The sequence below is a fragment of the Giraffa tippelskirchi genome, chromosome 7 (genome assembly GCF_054371585.1).
Source record: "Giraffa tippelskirchi isolate mGirTip1 chromosome 7, T2T-mGirTip1v1.2.pri, whole genome shotgun sequence".
In the NCBI taxonomy this organism is placed as follows: domain Eukaryota; kingdom Metazoa; phylum Chordata; class Mammalia; order Artiodactyla; family Giraffidae; genus Giraffa; species Giraffa tippelskirchi.
This window is the reverse complement of record NC_137281.1, coordinates 152,266,666-152,289,995: the sequence shown is the minus strand read 5'-3', so window position 1 is coordinate 152,289,995 and position 23,330 is coordinate 152,266,666. Positions and strand designations below refer to the sequence as shown.

Here is a 23,330-nt window from a genome sequence, read left to right as displayed (position 1 = left end):
TAGCACTTGTTGTGGTCTTATTTATCCATTCAGCAGAGGTGTGGAGGCTGCAATTTAGCAACTTACAAATTTAAATAAAGCAAATCTCACTTGTGTTGTGGTGATGAAATATATCTCAGAATATTGCAACATCTGTAGGCAGCTTCTGTAGAGTTTTCATTAAGAGTCTGCCCATGTGAGGAAGGGAAAAGACAGGTTTGAATGAGACGAGGAAACATTTATTTACCTTAGGAGAAATGTGATGGTTACTGCAAGTGAAGAGTAGATATCTAAAAATATAAGTGAAGGAATGCCAACTCTGAGATATGAGTTGGAAGAATAGCAATGGAAATTGCTCAAACACATAAAGTATCTCAGGGATATGAATAAGAAGAGTATAAACTTATGTTGATTCCTTAGTGTTTTTTGGAATGAATATTTTACAAATTATGTTATAATCCTTACGATGATTGTTGTAGTTCTGTGACCTTATGGAGAAGGTACAGCATTTTTAGGTGCAGAAAATTAGTCCTAAAGGCTTTAATTTACCTTTGGTCAAACTAGTGGTCAATCCAAGTTGTTATCTGCTCTAGCTTTTCACAGTCTGGGATTGATATTTTGCTACTGATCCCAGTTAGAATCAAGGTGTTCTCTTCAAACAGAATGAACTGTCTTTGAGACCAAATAGTTCCACCTGCATTTTTAGTACATAGGATTTTATGTATATATGCACACATACTTACAGATATATGTACATCTATTAAAAAAGTAATATATGTCTATGCTGTATAGGTTATGCACTGATTTTTTTGTTTGTTAATGCTTAGCTTTATATGACAAAAATTGCCTTCTTTAATTTTGAATCCTCAGCCTCTACCACAATGCTTGGTGTATGTAGTTGGCATTCAGTAAATATTTAATTAACAACCTAATAACAAATGTTGGTCCAGAATCTAACTGAAAAAAGTGTTTTAATGTTTTTGTTGCTTTTTAAATGGGACATACTCTTCTATTCTGGATTGTAGCTGAACTTAATAAGTTTGCATTATTTTAATTCTCTGCACTAAATTTCTTCAGGATCTCATTAGAGTTTACAGAATGTGCCCTAGTTTTAACAGTTTTGACAGCCAGTATTATCCAGTAGAACTTTCTGTGATGATGAAAATGGTCTGTAATCTTTGCTCTCCAGTATAGTAATCATTGGCCACGTGTGGCTATTAAAGCACTTGAAATATGGTTAGTGGAACTGAAGAACTGAAGTTTATTTAATTACAATTAATTTCACTTTAAATCATCACATATGGCTACTGTATTGGACCTCCTAGGTTTGAATATTCTTGCTAATGAAAACTAGCAATGTTTCATATTCTGTGGTTTATAAAGGACTTTGTCATTAGCTCTGTCCTTTTTCTCACCCTTTTATGGTATTTGACAAACTTTTATCAAAAACTTCCATGCGACTGTGAAGGATACAGTGGTTTATTAGATTGTGAATTAAGATGAGTAATGAGAGTGCCTGTAATTGGAAGTTTAGCTAGATAATACAGGAAGGGATCTCCTGTATTAAAAAATTCAACTTGATACTTGAGGTTACTAACAGTATGGGTCTCCTTTAATGTATAAATTATCGGAGATAGAAAAGACCCATAAAATGTAGTGTTGATTTTCTTTCTTTCTTTTCTAGTTGAAGTGTAGTTGACCTACAACACTATTAGTTCTGGGTCTACAACATAGTGACTCAGGATTCCTATACATTTCAAAATGATCACCACTTGATTTTCATTAAATCTATATTTGAATGTAAATTGTGTTTTCGATTGGTGAATGACTACAGGTGGGAATGACAGTCTAGAAATCTTCAAAGAAACTGAAAAAATTATCTTGATTTCTAAACTGTCAGACCCACCCCTGTGCAAGTACTGTGGGAGAGAGAAAACATGGACCCTCTTCTTAACAGAACAAAGTGAGAAGAATTCCTCAATTGGAAACAAATCTGAAGTGGTTAATCTTCCCCTGCATCTGTTTTCTCATCCTTGGCACTGCTGACATTTTGGACCTGTTAATTATTTGCTGTAGAAGGCTGTTTATTGTTGGATATTAGTAGCATAACTGATCTCTGCCCACTAGATGCCAGTAGCACCCCTTCGTTCTAACAACCAAAAGTATTTCCAGACATTGCCAGATGTCCCCCAGGTAGAAGGGGCAAAACCACGTGGATTGAGAACCACTATTCTAAACATTCTCTAGTTGTATATAAATACTTGTTGAACAGTAATCTACTGTTCTACATCGTTTGGCCTTGGGGAAAGCTCTGTTCCCCAATGTCATTTCTACAGAGTCCTAAAATACATTTGTTTTGTGTTTTGTCCAGAAGCTAGATGTTTTTGTTAGAGTAGGAGAATCCCTCAGAATTTCTAGCCCAGCATACTGCCAGGAAGCAGTAGCTCTGATCACATTTTATAGATCAAAAAATAAGACTCAGAGGGAATAAATAGCTGATCATTTAGCTACTGGTAGAGACTTGTAGCTAAACTTTTTGTGTCCAGATAAGGAAGGCACCAAAGATGTGACTAGACCTGCTCTGATAGCAGCAGCACAGTTTAAAGATTAGAAATTTGGACCAGAGCTGGACTAGGGTGAAGCAAGCGAGGTCCTAGAGTCCAAAACTTAAACTTTATATTTAAAGGATATTTGCTCTTAGGTTCCAGCGTTACTGGTTCCGTGTCTGGGAACACTGGAGTCAGATTGTCTGGATTGTCCTGTGGTTTTGCTTACAATTAGCTGGTGATCTTGGAAAAGATACCTAACTTCTTGTTCCTCAGGTTCTTTTTCTGTGAAAAGGAGATGATGATAATGTCTATTTTAAAGAATTTTTGTGAAAAACGAGTTGGTACACACAAAGTACTTAACAGGTGCACATTAAGTTCAGTATTAGTCTAGTAAACGTGATTCTCAAATGCATATCCAAATCATTTTGGGAACAGAAAATGAATTTTCTCCATGTCTGATTTCAGAGACCTGGTGAAGATTGCTGAAGAAGGACTGCCAGAAATAACAGCTATGCTGTTGGGGGAAAAAAGTACTATGAAAATGAGGAAAAGAGAGTTCTTTATATTTTCTAAGCTAGCTGAATAAATAAATAGCAAACAATTCAGTTTCTTGGTAGTCTTCAGAAGTATTAATATGATTATTCTTGCCAAAAGAGTATTACATTGTTTATAAAATATTTTGATAAAATTATTTAAAAATGAAATTGGAGAGAAAACATTCAACTGATTTGAACTTTTTGTAATATTATAAGCTTAATGCTAAATATTTGTGTGAGATTATTTTTCACAGTACCTAGAACAGTATCTGATACTTAGTAAATATGTATTCTCAGTGACCTACTACTTAAACATCCTCTTCCTTTTGCTCCCCCCAAAAGCAGCTGGAAATGCGTGCTTCCGTGTTCGCTTGTCATGACTAGTGGGCATCTTTGGCATATAGTAAGCTAGAGGGATGTTGTATTTCCTGTACACTTCCTGTGGTAATACTCTGTAAATAAAGAGTTATTCTGCCTAAAATGTCAGTCACATCTTTATCGAGAAACTACCTTAAAAACCAATAGTTTATTTTCCATTATCTTCTTTGAAATTAATATTAAGTTTCTGTTAAGTTCTTAGCCATTTTGTTAGGTCCTGAATAAGACCTAGTCTTTGCCCTGAAGGAGTTCATAGTTTAATAGAGAAGGAAGATTTAATGCAAAAAGTGTATCAATAGAGATATCTCTAAGGTATAGAAGCAGTGATTTTTTTCACAACTATGACTTTGCCTTTGCATTCTTCAGGAAACTGTGTGCCAGTCGTAAAGCAGTAGTTTACAAAGGTTTAGACATGAGATATATATGCCATATTCAGGGAACTGCAGGTAGTTTGAAAAATAGAGTGCAAGTTATAGTAGTTGGAGAAGTTAACATAGTAACTGCTTGAAGGAGCTGCATCTTTAGAATGAGAAGGATTCTCTGGGGTGCTAGTTAAAAGGCAGAGTTTTGGACTTCTGCTTCAGAGAATCTCACTTGATAGTGGTACAGTCTAACATTTAAAAAGAAAAATTTGCGTTTACCAAAAAAACCACCCTAAGTTAACAATTAAAAATGCATTAATGGGTTGTAGTCTGCAGTTTTTAAAGTATTGGTTTATACTTTAAAGCAACAGCTCTTCATTTAGTGTACATAATAACCTGGACAGGTTGTTTGAACAGATTCCTGGCTCTACCTTCAGAGTTGCTGATTTGATGGGGGGTGGGGGGGCGCTTAGAATTGGTATGTCTTAACAAGTTCCCAGGTGATATTGATGCTGTTGGTCTAGGACCACTGATTTATAGAGGATTGGTTGGAAGGACAAGTTTGCACTAAAATGTTGAGTCTCTAAGGACAAGGATTTTTGTCATATTTGTTCACTCTCTGTTCTCAATGCCACTAACAGTGTAGCATATGGGAGATACCCAATAATTATGTGTAGAATGTATGATTTGAAGCAGGGAGCTCAGTTAGCTTATCATTAACACTTTTCAGTAACACTGATGGGAGGAAAGGACTTGAACTGGGACCATAATAGTAGGGATAGATTGGAATAATGCTTTGGAGGGCAAATCAACAATGATAACAGGGTGTCAGGGTAGATTCTGACTCAGATCATTGACTTGGAAGGCTAGATGAGAAGTGGTAAACAGCACTTAGCACATAATGTGTGTTCATTAGTATTTGCCTTTATCATGGAAACTTAATTGAAGTGAGGGGTCAGGATTACAGTGGGGAGACCAACTAGAGGTGATAAAACTGAAGCTTTAAATTTAGAAAATTATGGTAAAGACTTGTATTTTAAAACGTTAATTAATAGTACTTTTTTTCAACCTTGATTTTGGCCTACAAGAAGCAAGGTTTTGTGTTAGAGCAGAGAAAAGAAATGTAGACAGTTTGGGTAACAGACTTGTTTGGGAGGTTTACTATATAGCCTTACTGCATAATACATTTAGAATGTATCTTACACTGTAGAGTGTATTTTATTCAGTGTCTAAGCCTATTGTGTATTTTGAAGCCTCACATGAGTTAGACAGTATCCCAAGAGCAGTTCCTAGGGGAGAAAACAAAGTATCCATAGAGTCTTGTGTACAAAATGACGGGATTAAATTTGATGTGTATATTTAAGGAATGGTTTGCAACTTTCTTGGGCAATTTTTTGTAAGTGCTCTATAGATTGAACATTGAACCTTGTAGAGAGGAAATGTATTTGGGAGAAGGATGAAATAGTTGTAAATATTTTCATACTTTTTTTGCCCACTTTTTTTTTTTTCTCCATCACAGAAACTGTCCTAGGGTTAGATGAGAAAATAGAAGTGGTTAAGCAAAAAAGGACTGTCAATCCTTGTCATAATGAAAGAGGGAAGGGAGTTTCAAGAAGTGTGGAGGGTTGAGAATACCTTTGAAAGTGCATTAAGAATTCTTTTCCCTTATGTAAGAGTGGACAGATAGAAAAATGGATTTTTGTAACTTGAGAACTGCCTTTATAATGTTTCTCATAGTTCAAGGAAAGATGGATTTGTGTTTTATATGTTTTTTAAAAGTTAGGAAAGAAAGATTTCCATAAAATAGATAATGATTTGATATGAAAAAGGATGATTTTTGATTGTTGAAAAATTGCTTATATGAAGCTGGTAAATAAGGAATTACTATACAAAGTTTGTTGAAGATTTAGAAAGAAAGAAAAAAATTCTTCAATAGCAAAGTAAGTAGCACAAAGTAGCAAAAATGAGGTTTGATGCTTTAGAAATTGGTTTTCATAGTTGTATACACTTGGGTCAGAATTAGAGATTTGCAGGGTTTGTGGTTTTATCAGTTTTGAAAATGGAAGAATTTTATAAACAGGCTAATAAAGTATGTTTTATCCACATGTCTAGATCTTCCCTGACTGTTACTTAGAAATCTTTAATGTTCTTTGCCTCAGTTATGGGAGAATAAACTAATGCAGTCTAGGGCAGTAGATGGATTTCATTCAGAAGAGCAGCAGCTTTTATTGCAAGTTCAACAGCAGCATCAACCCCAGCAGCAGCAGCATCATCACCATCACCACCATCAGCAAGCTCAACCTCAGCAGACAGTACCTCAGCAAGCACAGACCCAGCAGGTCCTTATTCCTGCATCACAGCAAGGTGAGACTGGATAATCCTACTACAACTTGGAAGTGAAAGTTGTCATTTTCAAAGAAGAGAAATACTCTGCATGTCTCCTTTCTGTTGGCTGAGGGGTTGTATCTGTGTGTGTCTGTATATACGATGTGGGTCCTGTTTGTGTTGTCATTTTCAAAGAAGAGAGATACTCTGCATGTGTCCTTTCTGTTGGCTGAGGGGTTGTATCTGTGTGTGTCTGTATATACGATGTGGGTCCTGTTTGTGTGATAATGACAAGTAATTCACTAACAGAAACCTAAAATGATATTTAGATAAGTATATTAGTACTTTGAGAAGGCTATGCAATGGTGAATTTCCTAAAATAAGTCAGATCTATAAGTTTATTTATTAAGTTTGATTATTTTATATAGTAGAATCATTATCTTTATGAAACTGATTTGTTCCTTCAAAGATATTTCACTTTAGTTTTTATAAATAAACACTGGAGGATTTTTGTTACTATACTTGGGCAGTCTGAAATTCAAATTCCCATTTATGTAGTCTAAACTTACTAGATCAGATTTTCTTTAAGTAAAGAGTGGATAATATGACATCTTATATGAGTTTACATGATTAACAGATAAGAAAAAACAAGTGTTTATAGACTGTGCCATAATGTTTTTGTACTGTGCAAGTCATTTTAAAGATCTTGTTTCATGGAAGCCTCTTAAAGGTTTTATGAAATAGCTCTCAAAAATCATAAGTGACCTGGGCCCTGAAAAGTCTTAGAAGCTTTATCCTCTACATGGAGTATTTTCTGTCATGACAAAACAGTTCAATTGTAAAACTTCCTGGGCATTCAAGTTACGTAAATCAGAGAGGAGAATGAAGGTAAAATGAAAACTTCATTTTAAGGTAACTCACTTGCCTAACCTGAGAGTTTACATGAGACTGAAAACTGATATTGATGCGTATTAGAAATGTTTGTTTATTTTACTGTTTGTATCAAGTAAGACTTAATATTTGATTTTATTCTGTACCTTATCCCAAGTAACTTTGTCCTTTTAATTTTTTTTGATGACTGTTCCTCCTATTGCCTTCAGGTCTGGCACTAGGATTTTAGGTCATCATAAATTAAAATTTGATTTTCTTCACTCAGAGAATATTAGGATAATGGAATTATCTGTTTATTCTCTGAAATTTGCGGAATCAAACACCTAGTTCCTTTTATCACAGCATAAGTGATATTGCCATTATTTATGGGTTGTGGTTTTTTTTAAGTGGAAGAAAATAAGGTTCTGTAAACTGTCAGATTGGGAGAAAAAGATTCTTAAAAGCTAAATTACAACTTTTTGAGTTCACTCTGAATGAGTTAATAACACATTCAGCAGTAATATATTAATAATATGGTTAATGCTGAGTTGGCAAGACAGTATTAAATTTTCCAGGTTAAGAATGTACGGAGGGCTTCCCTGGTGGCTCAGTGGTAAAGAATCCACCTGCCAATGTGGGAGCCACGGGTTCAGTCCCCCATCTGGGAAGATCCACCACATGTGGCAGAGCACTGAAGCCCGTGTGCCATGACTGTTGAGCCTCTGCTCTAGAGCCTGGGGGCTGCAGCTACTGAGGCCCGCATCCCCTAGAGCCCACGCTCTTCCACAGGAAAAGTCACCATGAGAGCCTGCATACTGCAGCTAGAGAGCAACCTCTGCTCACCAGAGCTGGAGAAAAGTCTGCGTAGCAACAAAGACCCAGCATAGCCAAAAATAAATATATATTTCTGTACATACTTCTTAAAAATTTTATGTTTAGGTGTTAAGTATCTCATTGCTTTGTGTTTCCAAGGTCCCTTATATCCTTCAGTTCAGTTCAGTTCAGTCGCTCAGTCGTGTCCGACTCTTTGCGACCCCATGAATTGCAGCACGCCAGACCTCTGTCCATCACCAGCTCCCAGAGTCTACCCAGACCCATGTCCATCGAGTCAGTGATGCCATCCAACCATCTCATCCTCTGTCGTCCCCTTCTCCTCCTGTCCCCAATCCTACCTAGCATTAAGGTCCTTTCCAATGAGTCAGCTCTTCACATGAGGTGGCCAAAGTATTGGAGTTTCAGCTTCAACATCAGTCCTTTCAATGAACACCCAGGACTGATCTCCTTTAGGATGGATTGATTGGATCTCCTTGCAGTCCAAGGGACTCTCAAGAGTCTTCTCCAACACCACAGTTCAAAAGCATCAATTCTGCGGCGCTCAGCTTTCTTCACCGTCCAACTCTCACATCCATACATGACCACTGGAAAAACCATAGCCTTGACTAGACAGACTTTTGTTGGCAAAGTAATGTCTTTGCTTTTAAATATGCTATGTAGGTTGGCCATAACCTTCCTTCCAAGGAGTAAGCGTCTTTTAATTTCATGGCTGCAATCACCATCTACAGTGATTTTGGAGCCCCCCAAAATAAAGTCTGACACTGTTTCCACTGTTTCCCCATCTGTTTCCCATGAAGTGATGGGACCAGATGCCATGATCTTAGTTTTCTGAACGTTGAGCTTTAAGCCAACTTTTTCACTCTCTTCTTTCACTTTCATCAAGAGGCTCTTTAGTTCTTCTTCACTTTGTGCCATAAGGGTGGTGTCATCTGCATATTTGACGTTATTGATATTTCTCCTGGCAATCTTGATTCCAGCTTGTGTTTCTTCCAGCCCAGCTTTTCTCATGATGTACTCTGCATATAAGTTAAATAAGCAGGGTGACAGTATACAGCCTTGATGTACTCCTTTTCCTATTTGGAACCAGTCTGTTGTTCCATGTCCAGTTCTAACTGTTGCTTCCTGACCTGCATACAGGTTTCTCAAGAGACAGGTCAGATGGTCTGGTATTCCCATCTCTTTCAGAATTTTCCACAGTTTATTGTGATCCACACAGTCAAAGGCTTTGGCATAGTCAATAAAGCAGAAATAGATGTTTTTCTGGAGCTCTCTTGCTTTTTCGATGATCCAGTGGGTATTGGCAATTTGATCTCTGGTTCCTCTGCCTTTTCTAAAACCAGCTTGAACATCTGGAAGTTCACGGTTCACGTATTGCTGAAGCGTGGCTTGGAGAATCTTGAGCATTACTTTACTAGCATGTGAGATGAGTGCAATTGTGCGGTAGTTTGAGCATTCTTTGGCATTGCTTTTCTTTGGGATTGGGATGAAAACTGACCTTTTCCAGTCCTGTGGCCACTGCTGAGTTTTTGTTAACTCAAATCTTTTAAATTGTGGTTTACAGTAGAAGGAGGGTGTATCACGGCTGTTACTTACCATAGAAGTTTGTAACATTCTGAGATATCAAATGTTTGGACAGCATGAAAAAACATTTCCGTATGGTATAGCCTTCTTATGAAATAGCCTCATCGTCCGTTGTCTGTGTGCTTATATTTTTCATAGCTGCAGCACCACAAGTTATTGTTCCTGATTCTAAGCTGATCCAACATATGAATGCATCAAACATGGTAAGACTCAGAACACAGTTGTTTGGTTGGCTCTATTTATTCTAATCCAAGTTGTGATTATGCTTGAGTATGTTATGTATTAACATCTTAAAGTTTTATTCAAGACTTAAGCAAAGTACTTGTTTTGCTGGGTTTCCTAAGTGTTAGATTTAACAGCAAATCTAAAGTTTAGCTTGATAGTTAGACAGTTAAGGTTCATAAAATTGCATAACTTTCTGTTGAAAATGCCAAAAGGATGATGCTTTGTGGAAGCTATTTTTTTGAAAATAGGTTTAGGGGACATACCGAACATTATGCCAAGTATAGTTATGTTTCAGAAGATCTGTTAATTGAAAGAGGTTAGAAATGCTAAACTGTTTGAATAAAGATACCTAGTATCTTTAAGATCAGACATTTACAGATTCTGCTCTGATTTAACTATAGCATCGCCTAGTAAGTTTTATTACAGTATATAAATTGCTATTTTAAAATGCATTTTAACCAATTGAGTTTATTATATGTGGACTTGATATTTCTAAGGGATAGCCACTGAACTTCTTAAGTCCTCAAATTTTCGCATTTCACTTAGCATATACAGTGTATCCCATCGGATATAATATAGTATAACTATAAAACTGAAAGAAACATTAAAATAAAGTTGAATTACCATAGTTGTTCCAGCATTTTCTTGTAGATGGCTTTTCTTTTGTTTAAAATGCACAGACTGTTAGTGGTATCTCAGCTCTGGCACTCAATTCTTAAATTCAACCAAATCTTTTTATTAGGTAAGAATCTTTATTTTAAATAAGATCTCTTAGTTTAATGCTATCTATGAGATTTTCTTTTCTGATCAAGTTTTTTTTAAATGAAGAAGCAATTAAAAAAAAATCGGTTTCTATATTTGTGAATGATGAACAGCGAACCTGAAAACTCATTTGTGTTTTATAAGACATACAGGAAGCAGCGCTTACGTGCCAGACAGATGACTTCTTTCTCTTGATATATACCAGCCTAACACATGTATAACTTTACAGAATTTTCCACTTCTGTATGATAGAAATTGGAATTTTTAATTCACAAAAAATTGAGAATCTCTATTTGTACTTCTAGTTCAGGTTGCCAGAGTCAGTTATTTTGGGTAAAAATCACAGAAGTCCACTGCTGTTGATTCTAACACAGTTTTGTTATTTTTTAAAAAATTACCTTTCAAGTTTCAGGCACCAAAATTTCTTTTTAACCGCTACCCTTAAAAATAAATCTCAGATTTTCCTGGTGGTCCAGTGGTTGGAAATTTGCCTGCCAGCACAGGGCACACAGGTTTGATCCCTGGTCCAGGATTTCCACATGCCACGGGGTAGTTAGCCTTGTGCTCTAGAGCCTGCAAGCCACAGCTACTGAAGCCCACACACCCTAGAGCCTGTGCTCTGCAGCAGGAGAAGCCACAGCAGTGAGAAGCCTGCACACTGCAACTCAGCAGCTAGAGAAAGCCTGCGTGCAGCAATGAAGAGCCAGCGCAGCCAAAAATAAAAAAAACGTTCTAAACAAAAAAGTCTTACTGTAGGATCCATATTATAGTTGGTACTATTGAGGCTGTTTCCTAGGGAGTAGCTTGTATAAATGTAAAACAGAAAGTTTGGCAGAATCACTTGTAGTAGGCCCGTCTAATTTTGAAGAATTTTTAGTGTTGTGGGAAAGAATTTTGAATTAAAATTGTCTTTAAAAGGACTGGCAAAATTAATGGCTCATCTCTGATTAATTGTGTCTCCTTGATTCTAAAGAGCATATGTGTTTAAACAGATCATAGGTCAGACTTGAATCAGTAAAATGTGTTAGCACTTACATATATTTCAGCATTTTACTTGTTTTCAGTTAGTGTTTGCTCCATGGGTTTCTCATGTTCTAAAATGTAATCAGTATAGGGTCTTACAAATAAAAGGTTTTTGGATTTTTGTTTGTTTGCATTACTATTCCTGATTCAAACATTAAAAAGTTTGATTTTAAAAAAATTCTAATAGCTCTTTGTGTTTTGGAAATGAACATGTTGAAGAGTTATGTAATTTCATAAGAATATGAAATACTGATAATGTTTGATAGAAAGCTATTTCAGGGAACTTATGAAACAGGACCTTATATCAAACTAGGTTTGTAGGTTCTCTTTATGAAATTATTGCTCAAATGCATTATTCATGTTAGGGCCTTTTCACAAGATACAGGAATGAACTTTCAGCAGACATAAAAAATATGGTTTGTGTATGATGTATGTGTGTATACTTAGTTGCTCAGTCATGTCTGACTCTTTGTGACCCCATGGGCTATAGCCTACCAGGTTCCTCTGTCCATGGAATGAGTTCTCCAGGGATAAAAATAGTGGAATGGGTTGCCATTTCCTACTCCTGGACATCTTCTCAACCCAGAAATTGAACCCGCATCTCTTGTGTCTCCTGCACTGGCAGGCAGATTCTTTAGCACTGCACCACCTGGGAAGCCCATGTGTAGATATTTATAGCAACTTGAATGTGCAGAGGTATGCAGGTGGTTATTGTGTCATGTATGCTATAAGGAAGACGATAGGTCAGTTTGCTAGTAGAGTGAGATCTATTAATCTTATAAATTGTGAAGTATAGGCACTTAACATTCCTAAATAATATTTCTCAATACTGAGTGGTTTTTGGTATATTCCTTAAATTTAGATTACCTTTCATTTGCTTATATAGACAAGATTTATTTAAATCTTTCATTTATTTAATAAAATGAAATGAAGCTGCATTTTATAAAGAGAACCTGGCAAGCTGTATCTGAATTTGGAGAATATAATGGGAATTTCGGGCTTGACATATAAATGTCAAATGGCAACAACCATATTTTCTTGCATGGCTATTCCTAGAGCCTAACTAGATAGTTGTATCATTAACCTACTTCAGTATAATTTTCCAAGATTTGTTGGCTTCTCGAAGATTAGCATCTCCACAGCACAGTTAATGTTTATTTCTCAAAGTGTGTTCAAATAAAAGTGTTAGTCGCTCAGTCCTATCCGACTCTTTGCAACCCCATGAACTGTAGCCCACCAGGCTTCTCTGTCCATGGTATTCTCCAGGCAAGAGTACTGGAGTGGGTGGTGAATCCCTTCCCCAGGAGATCTTCCCGAACCCTAGTCTCCTGCAATGCAGGCAGATTGGTGGGCTGTGAAAATTCTAAAGGAATTCTCCCTGATTCCCTAACCTGTGTTGTCCCTGCCCTGGCCCCTTGGAGGGAGTGGAGGGTGGTAAGTACTCACATAAAAGTGTTCATAAAAATGTATTTGTTAGATTGTGTATATGAGCTTGGTACCTTAAAGAAGGTTGAAGCGTGCTGCATGCTAAGTCACTTGGGTCATAGCCAACTCTTTGTGACCTCATGGACTGTATGTAGCCCACCAGGCTCCTTTATCCATGGGATTCTCCAGGCAAGAATACTGGAGTAGATTTCCATGCCCTCCACCAAGGGATCTTCCCAACTCAGGGATCGAACCCCTGTCTCCTGCAGCTCACGCATTTCAGGCGAATTCTTTACTGCTGAGCCACCAGAAGCCCCAAAAAAGGTTGAAGGAGGGCAGGAGGGGGAAACTACTATTTTATAGTTTTATAGTTACAATATAGTGAGATACATGGGAATGGGCTTCCCAGGTTTCACTAGTGGTAAAGAACCTGCCTGCTAGTGCAGGGGAATTAAGAGACGTTCAGTCTTTGAGTCTGGAAGATGCCCTGGAGGAGGGCGTGGCAACCCCTCCGAATATTCTTGCCTGGAGAATCCCCATGGACAGAGGACCGTGGCGGGTGACAGTCTGTAGAGTTGCAAAGAGTTGGACCTGACTGTAGTGACAGCATACATGCATTTACATGGAAATACTTAGAGCTCAGGATTTTTATTTTTTTTTACAAAAAGGAAAAACAGTAAAAAAGTACAATTCTTTTGGAGGAAAGGGGAGAAGTCTCTTGAAGCAGTAAATCAAGAATTTATCCTGGATTTAAAAACATTCAGAGTATGTAATTCCATGTATATTTTTATAGCTTAAAGTCAGAAAGTAACTCCATTTTAAAATGCAGAAATTTTTGTGACTAAAGATTTTTAAGGTACTTTTTTGTATTACTAAAACTGTTAGTAATACATGTTTCACCTTGATAATGCCAGTGTTGTCACCTTATGCTATAAGTATATCTTCATTTCAGAAATCTTAGTATTCTTAATTTATACCATAATTAACAGCTCTCTATAAAGAAAATCTTTTATCAGAAGATTGCAATTCTTTGAGGTGCCAGCTAAGAATTGCAATATTCTGATAAAAGATTTTCTTTAGAGACTTGTTAATTATGGTATAAATTAAGGATATTGTGATTTCTGAAATGAAGATATACTTTTGCCACTAGTATATTAATTGACAGTAAGGAATTGAGGGTAAGGAAATACAATAAGAAAGAAATAAAGGAATGGATATTTTATTTATTGTACAGCATTGTTAGTGTGGGTTAGAATTGCTTAGAATACATTCTCCAGGAGCAGAGAACCTCCTTATATTATTCTGCATAATTGCTTGAAATAATTAAGTAAGATATTTAGGCTCATTGGTCTTTATTGTACCGTTTTATTAATTGGGAGGTAGTCTTATTGCCAGAACTTTTCATTTTAGTATATACTAAATGAAACTTAAAATACGATTAATATATGCCAGAGGTAAACTCAGGTACTATTATGCACATACATGGTTTTGATTGTTTTCTTTTCAGAGTGCTGCTGCTACAGCTGCAACCTTGGCACTCCCTGCTGGTGTGACTCCTGTTCAACAGATACTAACAAACTCAGGTAAATAGAAATAACTGACCTGTTACTTATGTAACTCAGAATATGGTACCATCTAGCCTTAGTTTTGTCTTCATTGAAAGACAGAAAATTGTAATACTTCTTTTAACATTTGGCTTACGTTATTAAAATAAGATGATTTGAGGACTATAGCTTATTAAACCACTGCTGAGGATGCAGTAGAGAAGATGAGAATTTCACTTGAACTTTTGATCCATGAGTGAAATCCTATTTCTTGAATAAAGTATGATTATCTAGAATGCTTATTTCACTTGGTCTTTTTTCTAAATGCATTTAACCTGCCAAATAATTAAAGTTTTACTTTAAATTTTATTTAAAACCTGCCAAATTAGGCTTAATTCGTTTGAACTAATTTGTGGCATTAAACTAAATCCTGTAGTACCTTACTCGGAGAAGGCAATGGCACCCCACTCCAGTACTCTTGCCTGGAAAATCCCATGGACAGAGGAGCCTGGTAGGTTGCAGTCCATGGGGTCGCTAAGAGTCGGACACGACTGAGCGACTTCACTTTCACTTTTCACTTTCATGTATTGGAGAAGGAAATGGCAACCCACTCGAGTATTCTTGCCTAGAGAATCCCAGGGCCGGGGAAGCCTGGTAGGCTGCCGTCTATGGGGTCGCACAGAGTCGGACACAACTGAAGCGACATAGCAGCAGCAGCATAGTACCTTACTATAAAATAGCAAAATTTATTGCATTATGTCTTACATAGTATGTCTCTATGGGCTGGCAAAATTTACTTCTGATAATAATGTTTAAGAATTTATTTACCTGGATTTTAAGTATTTTCTTTGTAATCTTAATTACACAATTTCTTGTTATTTTGTTAATTTCTTAATTTTTGAAGAACAAACTTAGCTTATCTTGCTGCATATTTTAATGAAATATAATTGCTTGCTACTTAATTCAAGATTCTGGGTTATCTAAAACAATATATTAGAGGGAATTTTGCATAACCCAATCATACAGTTAGTGTTACATGGCATTGATAATTGGTTCAGCAAACTCTTTTTTCATGTTGAAGCTAAGTTAATGCAATGCTTTGGTTCAAGATATTAATGCTTTATTATACTTTTGTTTCTTTAAAGCTTTAAAAATGAACAGCCCCTGAAATGTTTGGTCTTACTTGTTCTTTCATGACTTGTTAGCAAAGATAATTTATGCTTTTAATCAATTCATAATCTGTTGTTAAAACTTTGTTGGAAAACAGCTTTATCAGGAAAATAAAGTATTTTAAGCATTGTATTTCAGCATATCTGGAAGTCAAGAGAAGATGAGGATTATAGTTTACTGTGTATAGATGACAGCCCTTAATAAGATTGTTAATCTTCTTACTCAGTAATTTCTGACATTCACTATGGGCTGTCATTCACTATGAATTCATTTTATTTTGAGGTGGTCACTGCTGAAGTGGTAACTTGGAATGCACACTTTTTGCTTTAGGCCAGCTTCTACAAGTGGTCAGAGCAGCCAATGGTGCCCAGTATATCTTTCAGCCTCAGCAGTCAGTGGTTCTGCAGCAACAGGTTATACCACAAATGCAGCCTGGTGGAGTACAAGCGCCTGTTATACAGCAGGTAAAAATCTTTTAAGTTCTGACCACCATGGGGTTGGAGAAGGCAATGGCACCCCACTCCAGTACTCTTACCTGGAAAATCCCATGGACAGAGGAGCCTGGTAGGCTGCAGTCCATGGGGTCGCTATGAGTCGGACACGACTGAGCAACTTCAACTTTCACTTTTCACTTTCATGCATTGGAGAAGGAAATGACAACCCACTCCAGTGTTCTTGCCTGGAGAATCCCAGGGCCGGGGGAGCCAGGTGGGCTGCCTTCTGTGGGGTCGCACAGAGTCGGACACGACTGAAGTGACTTAGCAGCAGCAGCACCATGGGGTTCTTTTGTCTTCGGGGTGCTTCCCATTCCTTTTTCCACAGCTTTATGTGTACATATTCTTAGACTCTTCTCCAATACTGCACAGCCTGTCATTCTGAATTTCTCCTGTACACCTCACAGCTTAACTTAGATTCAGTATGTTTGACTAAGTTGTTATCGCTACTATGCTTTCTCCTCTCCCCCCACCCCCACCTTCCTTTTTATATGTGGCACCACTCTGCATCCAGCCTCGTAAGCTAGTTACTCAGCATTCATTCAACACACATTTACTGTGTGGCTACGTATCAGGGTCTTTGCAAGAGACTAAAGACTTAGGAGCTTAGGGGTGAACAAAGCAGGAGCTCGTCTAGTTTCATGGCACTTATGTATTGTACATGGACTCCTCCGTTTTGCTTACCTCTGATATCTAAGGTACCATGAAGTTCTACCAATTCTTAATAGTTCTTTTTTTCAGACTTCAGTTTAAACATGTTTTCAATCCTTTAATATATTTAAAGCTAGTTTTGTTTTCCCATACTCCCTTGTCATTTTCTTAGTTCATGTTCTCATAATTTCTCACTTAAAATACTGTGTTATCCTCTTGATTTCCCTGCCTCCAGTCTTATGCCCTCTTAAGTTGACTGCCACTCTGTTTATAGTCATTGTCCTAAAAATCTTTAAATCTTTTCATGATTTCCCATTGCTTATTGGAAAACATGTAAATTTCTCAGCATGGGTTGTAAGATCTTTTTTTTGTGATCTTGATTGTTTTTTTTATCTTTCCATGTCTATTTTTTGCCATGCTTCCAGTTGTTACCTGCTTCAGCTGCTGTTTATATCAACGTTGACAAATAACTTGCACTTGCTTGTGTGCCAAGTGTTAAACTCTTGTGTGAGGACAAAGATGAAAGAGAAACAGTTATTTTCTTGAGGATCTTGTGTACTATGAAAAAGAGGCAGACACAAAAACACATGATGTTAATATGGTGGTATGATGGGGGAGGTTAGGTCAGAGGAGGTGCATTAATCCAACCTGTTCACAGCTTTCCCAGTTTTGCTCTGCTGGTCCTTCTGGGTTTCTCTTGATGCCAGTCTGATTAGAATGCCACCTTCGGCCTTCCTTCCAGCCTTTCTCCCCAGTCTCCTCCCCTGCAAACAGAGAAAGCCTGGCTCATCTCCCAAAACACAAATAGAAGCTCTAGTATTACCTGTTAGAGAAGCTTCCTTGACCAGGTCTTGTCCCCCATAGCTGAGTTTATTACTCTTTCCTGTCCTCTCATATGCTGTATCATATGTCTCTTATATCTGTCTTTTTGAGTTGTTGCTTTGTCTATTGCACTATTAGTCTAAACTTCTGAAGAGAAATACTATCTTGTTATTTTTGCTTTCCTTGAACCTAGTGACAAGGAGTTGCCATTTAGTACTTTTAATTTATAACTGGATATGCTCTGCTTTTTACTTAGTAACTTTAATTATAAATATGTGCATTATAACAGATATAATTAATGTTTATTAATATGTTCTTTTGAGCTGTGATTTACTTCAGAACCCTAGAATGCAGAAGCTGGAAGGAACTGTAGGAATCATCTGACCTGGTGGTTCACAGCTTTGGTTATATGATTAGAATTATCTGGGAAACTTTAAAAGGAATAGATGTCATCTCATATCAGTTAAATCAGAATATTAGGAGTAGAGACTTAGGTATCAATATTTTTAAGTTACAGGTTGTTACAATTTGTAGCAGAGTTGAGAACCATTGACCTTAAACAGTGAAGCAAGGTTAAATGACTTGCCTCTGCTACATCTTTATCTGTGATCTTAGAACTGGAACCCAAGGCTTCAGTTTTCAGATCAGTGTTCTTCATAGGGTGAAAGTGTAGCATAATGCTAAGAGCAGAACCAGAAAGCCTAGGTTCACATTTTGTCTCCTAGTGACTTGATTGCAAGCTTTGCAAGTTGTTAAACCTCCATACCTCAAGCAAATAAACTATATCAAGCAAATAACATATAATTCTTTGCCTGGAGTCTGAAATATACATAATAGCAAGTACTTGATAAATGTAGCAATTGTAATTTTTTTGAAAAACTGTTTTTCTTTAGAAATTTAAATGGTAAAATGAACATTTAGTGGATCCATACACTCACTACACATTCCTCTTGAGCTGTGGTAGTTTTACCTGTATGTGAGATATGGCCGTTTGAGGGCGATTCTTTCCCACTGGGGCCTGTGTCTGTGTATCAAATGATGAAAGTGAGCAATCTGATTCTCTAACTAGTTCCTAATATGTAGTTTTCCTTTTGTCTTAGGTCTTGGCCCCTCTTCCTGGAGGGATTTCACCACAAACAGGTGTCATCATCCAGCCCCAGCAAATCTTATTTACAGGAAATAAGACTCAAGTTATACCTACAACGGTGGCAGCGCCTACACCAGCACAAGCACAGATAACCGCCACTGGCCAGCAGCAGCCACAGGCCCAGCCTGCTCAGCAGCAGGCTCCGCTGGTATTGCAGGTTGATGGAACTGGGGATACGTCATCTGAAGAAGATGAAGATGAAGAAGAAGACTATGATGATGAGGAGGAGGAAGACAAAGAGAAAGATGGAGCTGAAGATGGGCAAGTAGAAGAGGTAAGTTTCTAGTAAAAGGCTTGAGATGAGGACCTGCTCAGTTGTTTCTTTGACTTGGTGCCAAACTGATGAATTATATGCTGTTAGAGGCTGGTAGGGTACTACACAGTGTAAGATTTAAATAACTTAAAAATGACTATACAATGTAAGATTTTAAATAATGTTAAATTATTAATAAGATTTTTAGATTGTTCTGGATGTATTTATAAGATATTTCTGTAGCTGGTAACAAAAAGCAAACATATACCAAATTATGTTTTACTTACAAATGTGATGACAATGCAAATAATTCTAATTCTTTGACTTAATGCATTTATCATGATGTGGCTTAAAGGTAACACTGGTAGAACCAGGTAGATGTGGTTCATCATTTTCTTCAGTAATTTAAAGCAGTTTTTGGGAAGAGAAGACACTTCAGAGTTAAAACGTTCCATATTCCATACCAGTTCCTTAGATAACCTCATCTGTCCTTATTGTCTGTCTTCAGTTTAACACGCCATTCTTTCTTATTCATCTTTTGTTGTGTATTTCTAGAAGTATATAAGTATATCTTTCTTTTCCTCAGTGCTCCAGCTTAGGTACTTGTATTCAAGATGGTGTTTGTCTTAACCACAATTATCACTGTTACTGCCGCCTGCAACAACCTAAGATGTGACCTTCTGGTTTATCTTCTTTCTTAAATTATCTAAGTAATGTTTTTTAAAGAATACTGTTTTATTAAATATTGAATATATAAATAAAAAGTATTTTATGGTGTAAACAACCCAGTGTCTGCATCTAGTTAAAAAAAGTAATCCCCTTACCTAACATAAAGTCCCCTGAGTGCCCCTCCCTAATCCCCATCTTCTTCCTTCTGCCATCAGAGTATCCTTGCTCATGAATTGTGTGCTTGCCTTTATATTTTACCATAAGTATTTATATTCCTAAGGAGCATATTGTTTAGTTTTTCATGCCTGTTTAGAAGTGGAATAATTGTGTATTCTTCTGCAAGTCGATTTTTTTCCCAAGATGGTATTCTTGAGGTTCATCTAAGTTGTTGCATATACCTATAATTATTTTCACTGTTAAATGTTAAAAATTTATCCATTTTTGTGATACATTGGGCTTTAGGGTTGTTTCCACTTGTTAACTGTTAACAATTATAAAATATTCTGGAATATGTCTTCTAGGGACACATACAAGTGCTATACCTAAAGAATGAATTGCTGAATCATAAGGCATGCATATCTTCAAGTTACAATAAAATGCCACAGTGTTGTACTAATTACACTTCTGGCATTCAGTATATAATGGTACATGGGTTTGTGTATGTCTTCACCAATACTTGACATTGTCAGGCTTCTTAATTTTTTTTGCCAGTTTGGTAGGCAGAAAGTTTTTCGTTTTGATTTTAATTTTTATTTCCTTGATTAATGATGAACAGCAAAAGGCTTCTGCTACATCACTTTTTTTTCAATTTTCTTTTTTGTTGTAAACACCGTAGAGTGTACTTAACGCTTACCCACTCCTTCCCTGTACACAGCAGGATGATCAAAAGAAGCAGGTGGGGGTGCCGGCGGCCATAGTCGTCTTGATTTGCTGGGTAGCCTCTTGACTCTTTCATGTTTTCTTTGTAGGCAATCAAATCAAATGTGAAAAAAATAGCAGTTTTTCTTGCCTAGTTGGCTAAGTTCTATAATATTGGTTAGAAGTGGTGATAGTGGTGATAGTTGCACATACTAAGTGCAAATTGTACCCCTTAGAATGGTTAAAAATAGTGAGATTTACCTCAATAAATTTTCCTTTTACATTTACATTGGTGATATCTATTTTGAATTACACAGTATATACATATACATGTGTGTGAGTAGGTACAGGCCTAGACTTAAAATCTTTTTTTTTTAATTGAAGTATAGTTGCTTTACAATGTTGTGTTAGTTTCTCCTGTACAACAAAGTGAATCAGCTATATATACACACACATATCACCTCTTTTTTTGGATTTCCTTCCCATTTAGGTTACCACAGATCATTGAGTCCTGTGCTATATAGTAGGTTGTCATTAGTTATCTGTATTATACATAATAGTGTATATATGCCAATCCCAGTCTGTCCCACCCCTGCCTTCCCCTTTGCCTACGCTTGTTCTCTATGTCTGTGTCTGTTTCTGCTTTGCAGGTAAGTTCATCCGTACCACTTTTCTAGATTTCATAGTTCATATACAGTATTTGTTTTGATTAGTTTTCTTTCCGTTTTTATTTTGCCCTAGCTTGTCTTTCTTCATTAATTAGAAATCAGAGTTGAATGTTTTATTTTCTGTCACAACTGAAGTCACGGTTAACTTGATTGGTCATTTTATGCTCTAGCTAGATTTTGGCATTTAATTCTCTTCGTTACTGAGATCAAGATCCTCCGCTTCTTTTAAAATGTGGTTGCCTTAGTTATGCTTTACGCCTCCACCAGTAGACATACTAATTTCTATTCATAGTCCTAGTCTTTAATGTAAAGACTAGCTAGGCTGCCAACCTCTTTTATAACCTTGTTTTCCTCTTCCAACTTCACCAGTGTTTTCTTTTTTACGCAGCTGCTTCTGGTGGTACACAATACCATTATCTCATTAAATCTTCATATTTTCTTAGGTCCACTTCTAGACAAATAGTTACTGGAAAGAATTATCTTCTTGTGCTATTCTGAAAGAATGTAAAGTAAAACATCTTTTCAGTCATATAAATTATATAGCTTAACTATATTTAATTTCTATATTTTAATTACTATATTTAATTTCTTGCTGGAATTTCAGTGACATTGGCAAAGTCTTAACACAGCCAGTTAACAATATGTTCATGGTATATGTGGATCTATCTGGCCCTTGTTTCTCAAAGAAGGTCACTGTGTTTTCTTTTCAGTGAATATTAGAAGGACCTTTTTTTAGTAATATATGAAATATAAACGAACACTCCTTTTTCATTTTTAGGAACCCCTCAATAGTGAAGATGATGTGAGTGATGAGGAAGGACAGGAACTCTTTGATACAGAGAATGTTGTTGTTTGCCAGTATGATAAGGTAAGGATTTAATCAGTTCTTTATTGTCTGAGCCACCAGGGAAGCCAGTCATCAAGTTACTAACATTTTTGCTGTTGTAATTTCTTCCTGAAACCATCCTGTCTGCCGTGTTCAAGCATTTGGTTAGCTGATTGGTGCCTCTTAGAAACTTCAGTATAAACTGTGTGAATGAAAGCAGTGTTATACTTCAGTAGATTATTTTAATGGAGTGAGAAATTAATTTGTATAGCTTTATAATTGAAAAATAAGTTATGAATGAAATCACAAAAAATATGTTGTTTTCAATTTAGACTGTGTCTCCCAACTTGTTAAAAAACTAAAGCCACTTTATGGTTGTCTTTTAACATGAATAGTAACTCACTGGGATAACCCTGTTTTCCCTCTGACCTCAACTACCTCAAAATTTAAAAGGCTTTAATTGAACCTTTCTATAACCTTTTGAATGAGGGTAATAAAAAGACTGGTAGCTAACAAAAGATACACTTTTACTGAAAATTATTTTAAATTATTTAACTTTGCCGTATGCAGTCCATGGTTGCAGAGTCATACACAATGTAGGGACTGAACAACAACAAAATTTTGGTAGCAATAAAAAAATTTTAAACTAGATTCTATGAAGATTGGCTATTGACTCCTTGATTCTTAATTCTTAAAAAAGGATGTAACTTCTCAAGTATTTTTGTTATAGTTTTGGCATTGTCGAGATTTACTTGTTTATTGAAACATTTAATTCAGAATAAAATTTGTTTTCTGGTTATAGCCAGTAAGTTTATAATAAATCCACAAATTATGTTGCATTTTTATAATTTCAGCAGAGATCTTTAGCAAGTGTTGAAAACTATGACAGACATAGGTGGGTTTTATTTATAAGCACTTCGCATTCACTAAAGATATATTTATTAAGTGCCTAATTATGTCAAGTACTGGAAGTGAAAGTGAAAGTCGCTCAGTCGTGTCCGACTCTTTGCGATCCCATGGACTGTCCATGGAATTCTTCAGGCCAGAATACTGGAGTGGGTAGCCTTTCCTTTCTCCAGGGGATCATCGCAACCCAGGGATTGATCTTTACTCATATTATACAAAATTTATGCTCTTTATGCCCTCTTTTACAAATGATGAAAGTCTTAAATTTGCGTTGCTTTTATAGAATGAATATTACAAATAGCTATGTTTATTGCGAACAGATCTGTAGGAAAAATGTTAAAAAAATGAATCTTACCATTTTCTAATGTAAAGTTAAGCCAGTTAAATACCGGTGAAATTATAGAATTAGGTTAGTGAGGTCATTGATTCAGAGTATCAGGGCATCCACTTTTGTACCTTATGACTACAGAGTG

At 36.4% G+C, this 23,330-nt stretch overlaps 1 protein-coding gene and 1 non-coding gene across 15 annotated transcripts in view; both read left to right on the top strand.

The window, feature by feature from the left end:
* Positions 1-23,330, top strand: part of GTF2A1 (general transcription factor IIA subunit 1) — a 122,008-nt gene that overhangs the window by 6,373 nt on the left and 92,305 nt on the right. For 11 of the 14 annotated variants that reach the window (XR_014059651.1, XR_014059650.1, XR_014059649.1 and 8 more), the window contains exons 3-8: positions 5,964-6,168; positions 9,553-9,617; positions 14,357-14,432; positions 15,894-16,027; positions 18,631-18,951; positions 21,904-21,993. Coding sequence is in view for 10 of the 14 variants with exons in the window: in XM_081510635.1 (XP_081366761.1) it covers positions 5,964-6,168; positions 9,553-9,617; positions 14,357-14,432; positions 15,894-16,027; positions 18,631-18,951; positions 21,904-21,993 (891 nt within the window). In the remaining 4 variants the exon portion in view is untranslated. Of the gene's footprint in view, positions 1-2,993; positions 6,169-9,552; positions 9,618-13,020; positions 13,174-13,517; positions 13,615-14,356; positions 14,433-15,893; positions 16,028-18,630; positions 18,952-21,903; positions 21,994-23,330 lie in introns of those variants that run through there. The other 3 variants (XM_081510632.1, XM_081510634.1, XM_081510636.1) reach the window with 2 other exon arrangements.
* LOC145516003 (small nucleolar RNA SNORA79) lies at positions 7,202-7,345 on the top strand. Its single transcript, XR_014061189.1, has one exon. It is a non-coding gene; the product is annotated as a small nucleolar RNA SNORA79 (small nucleolar RNA).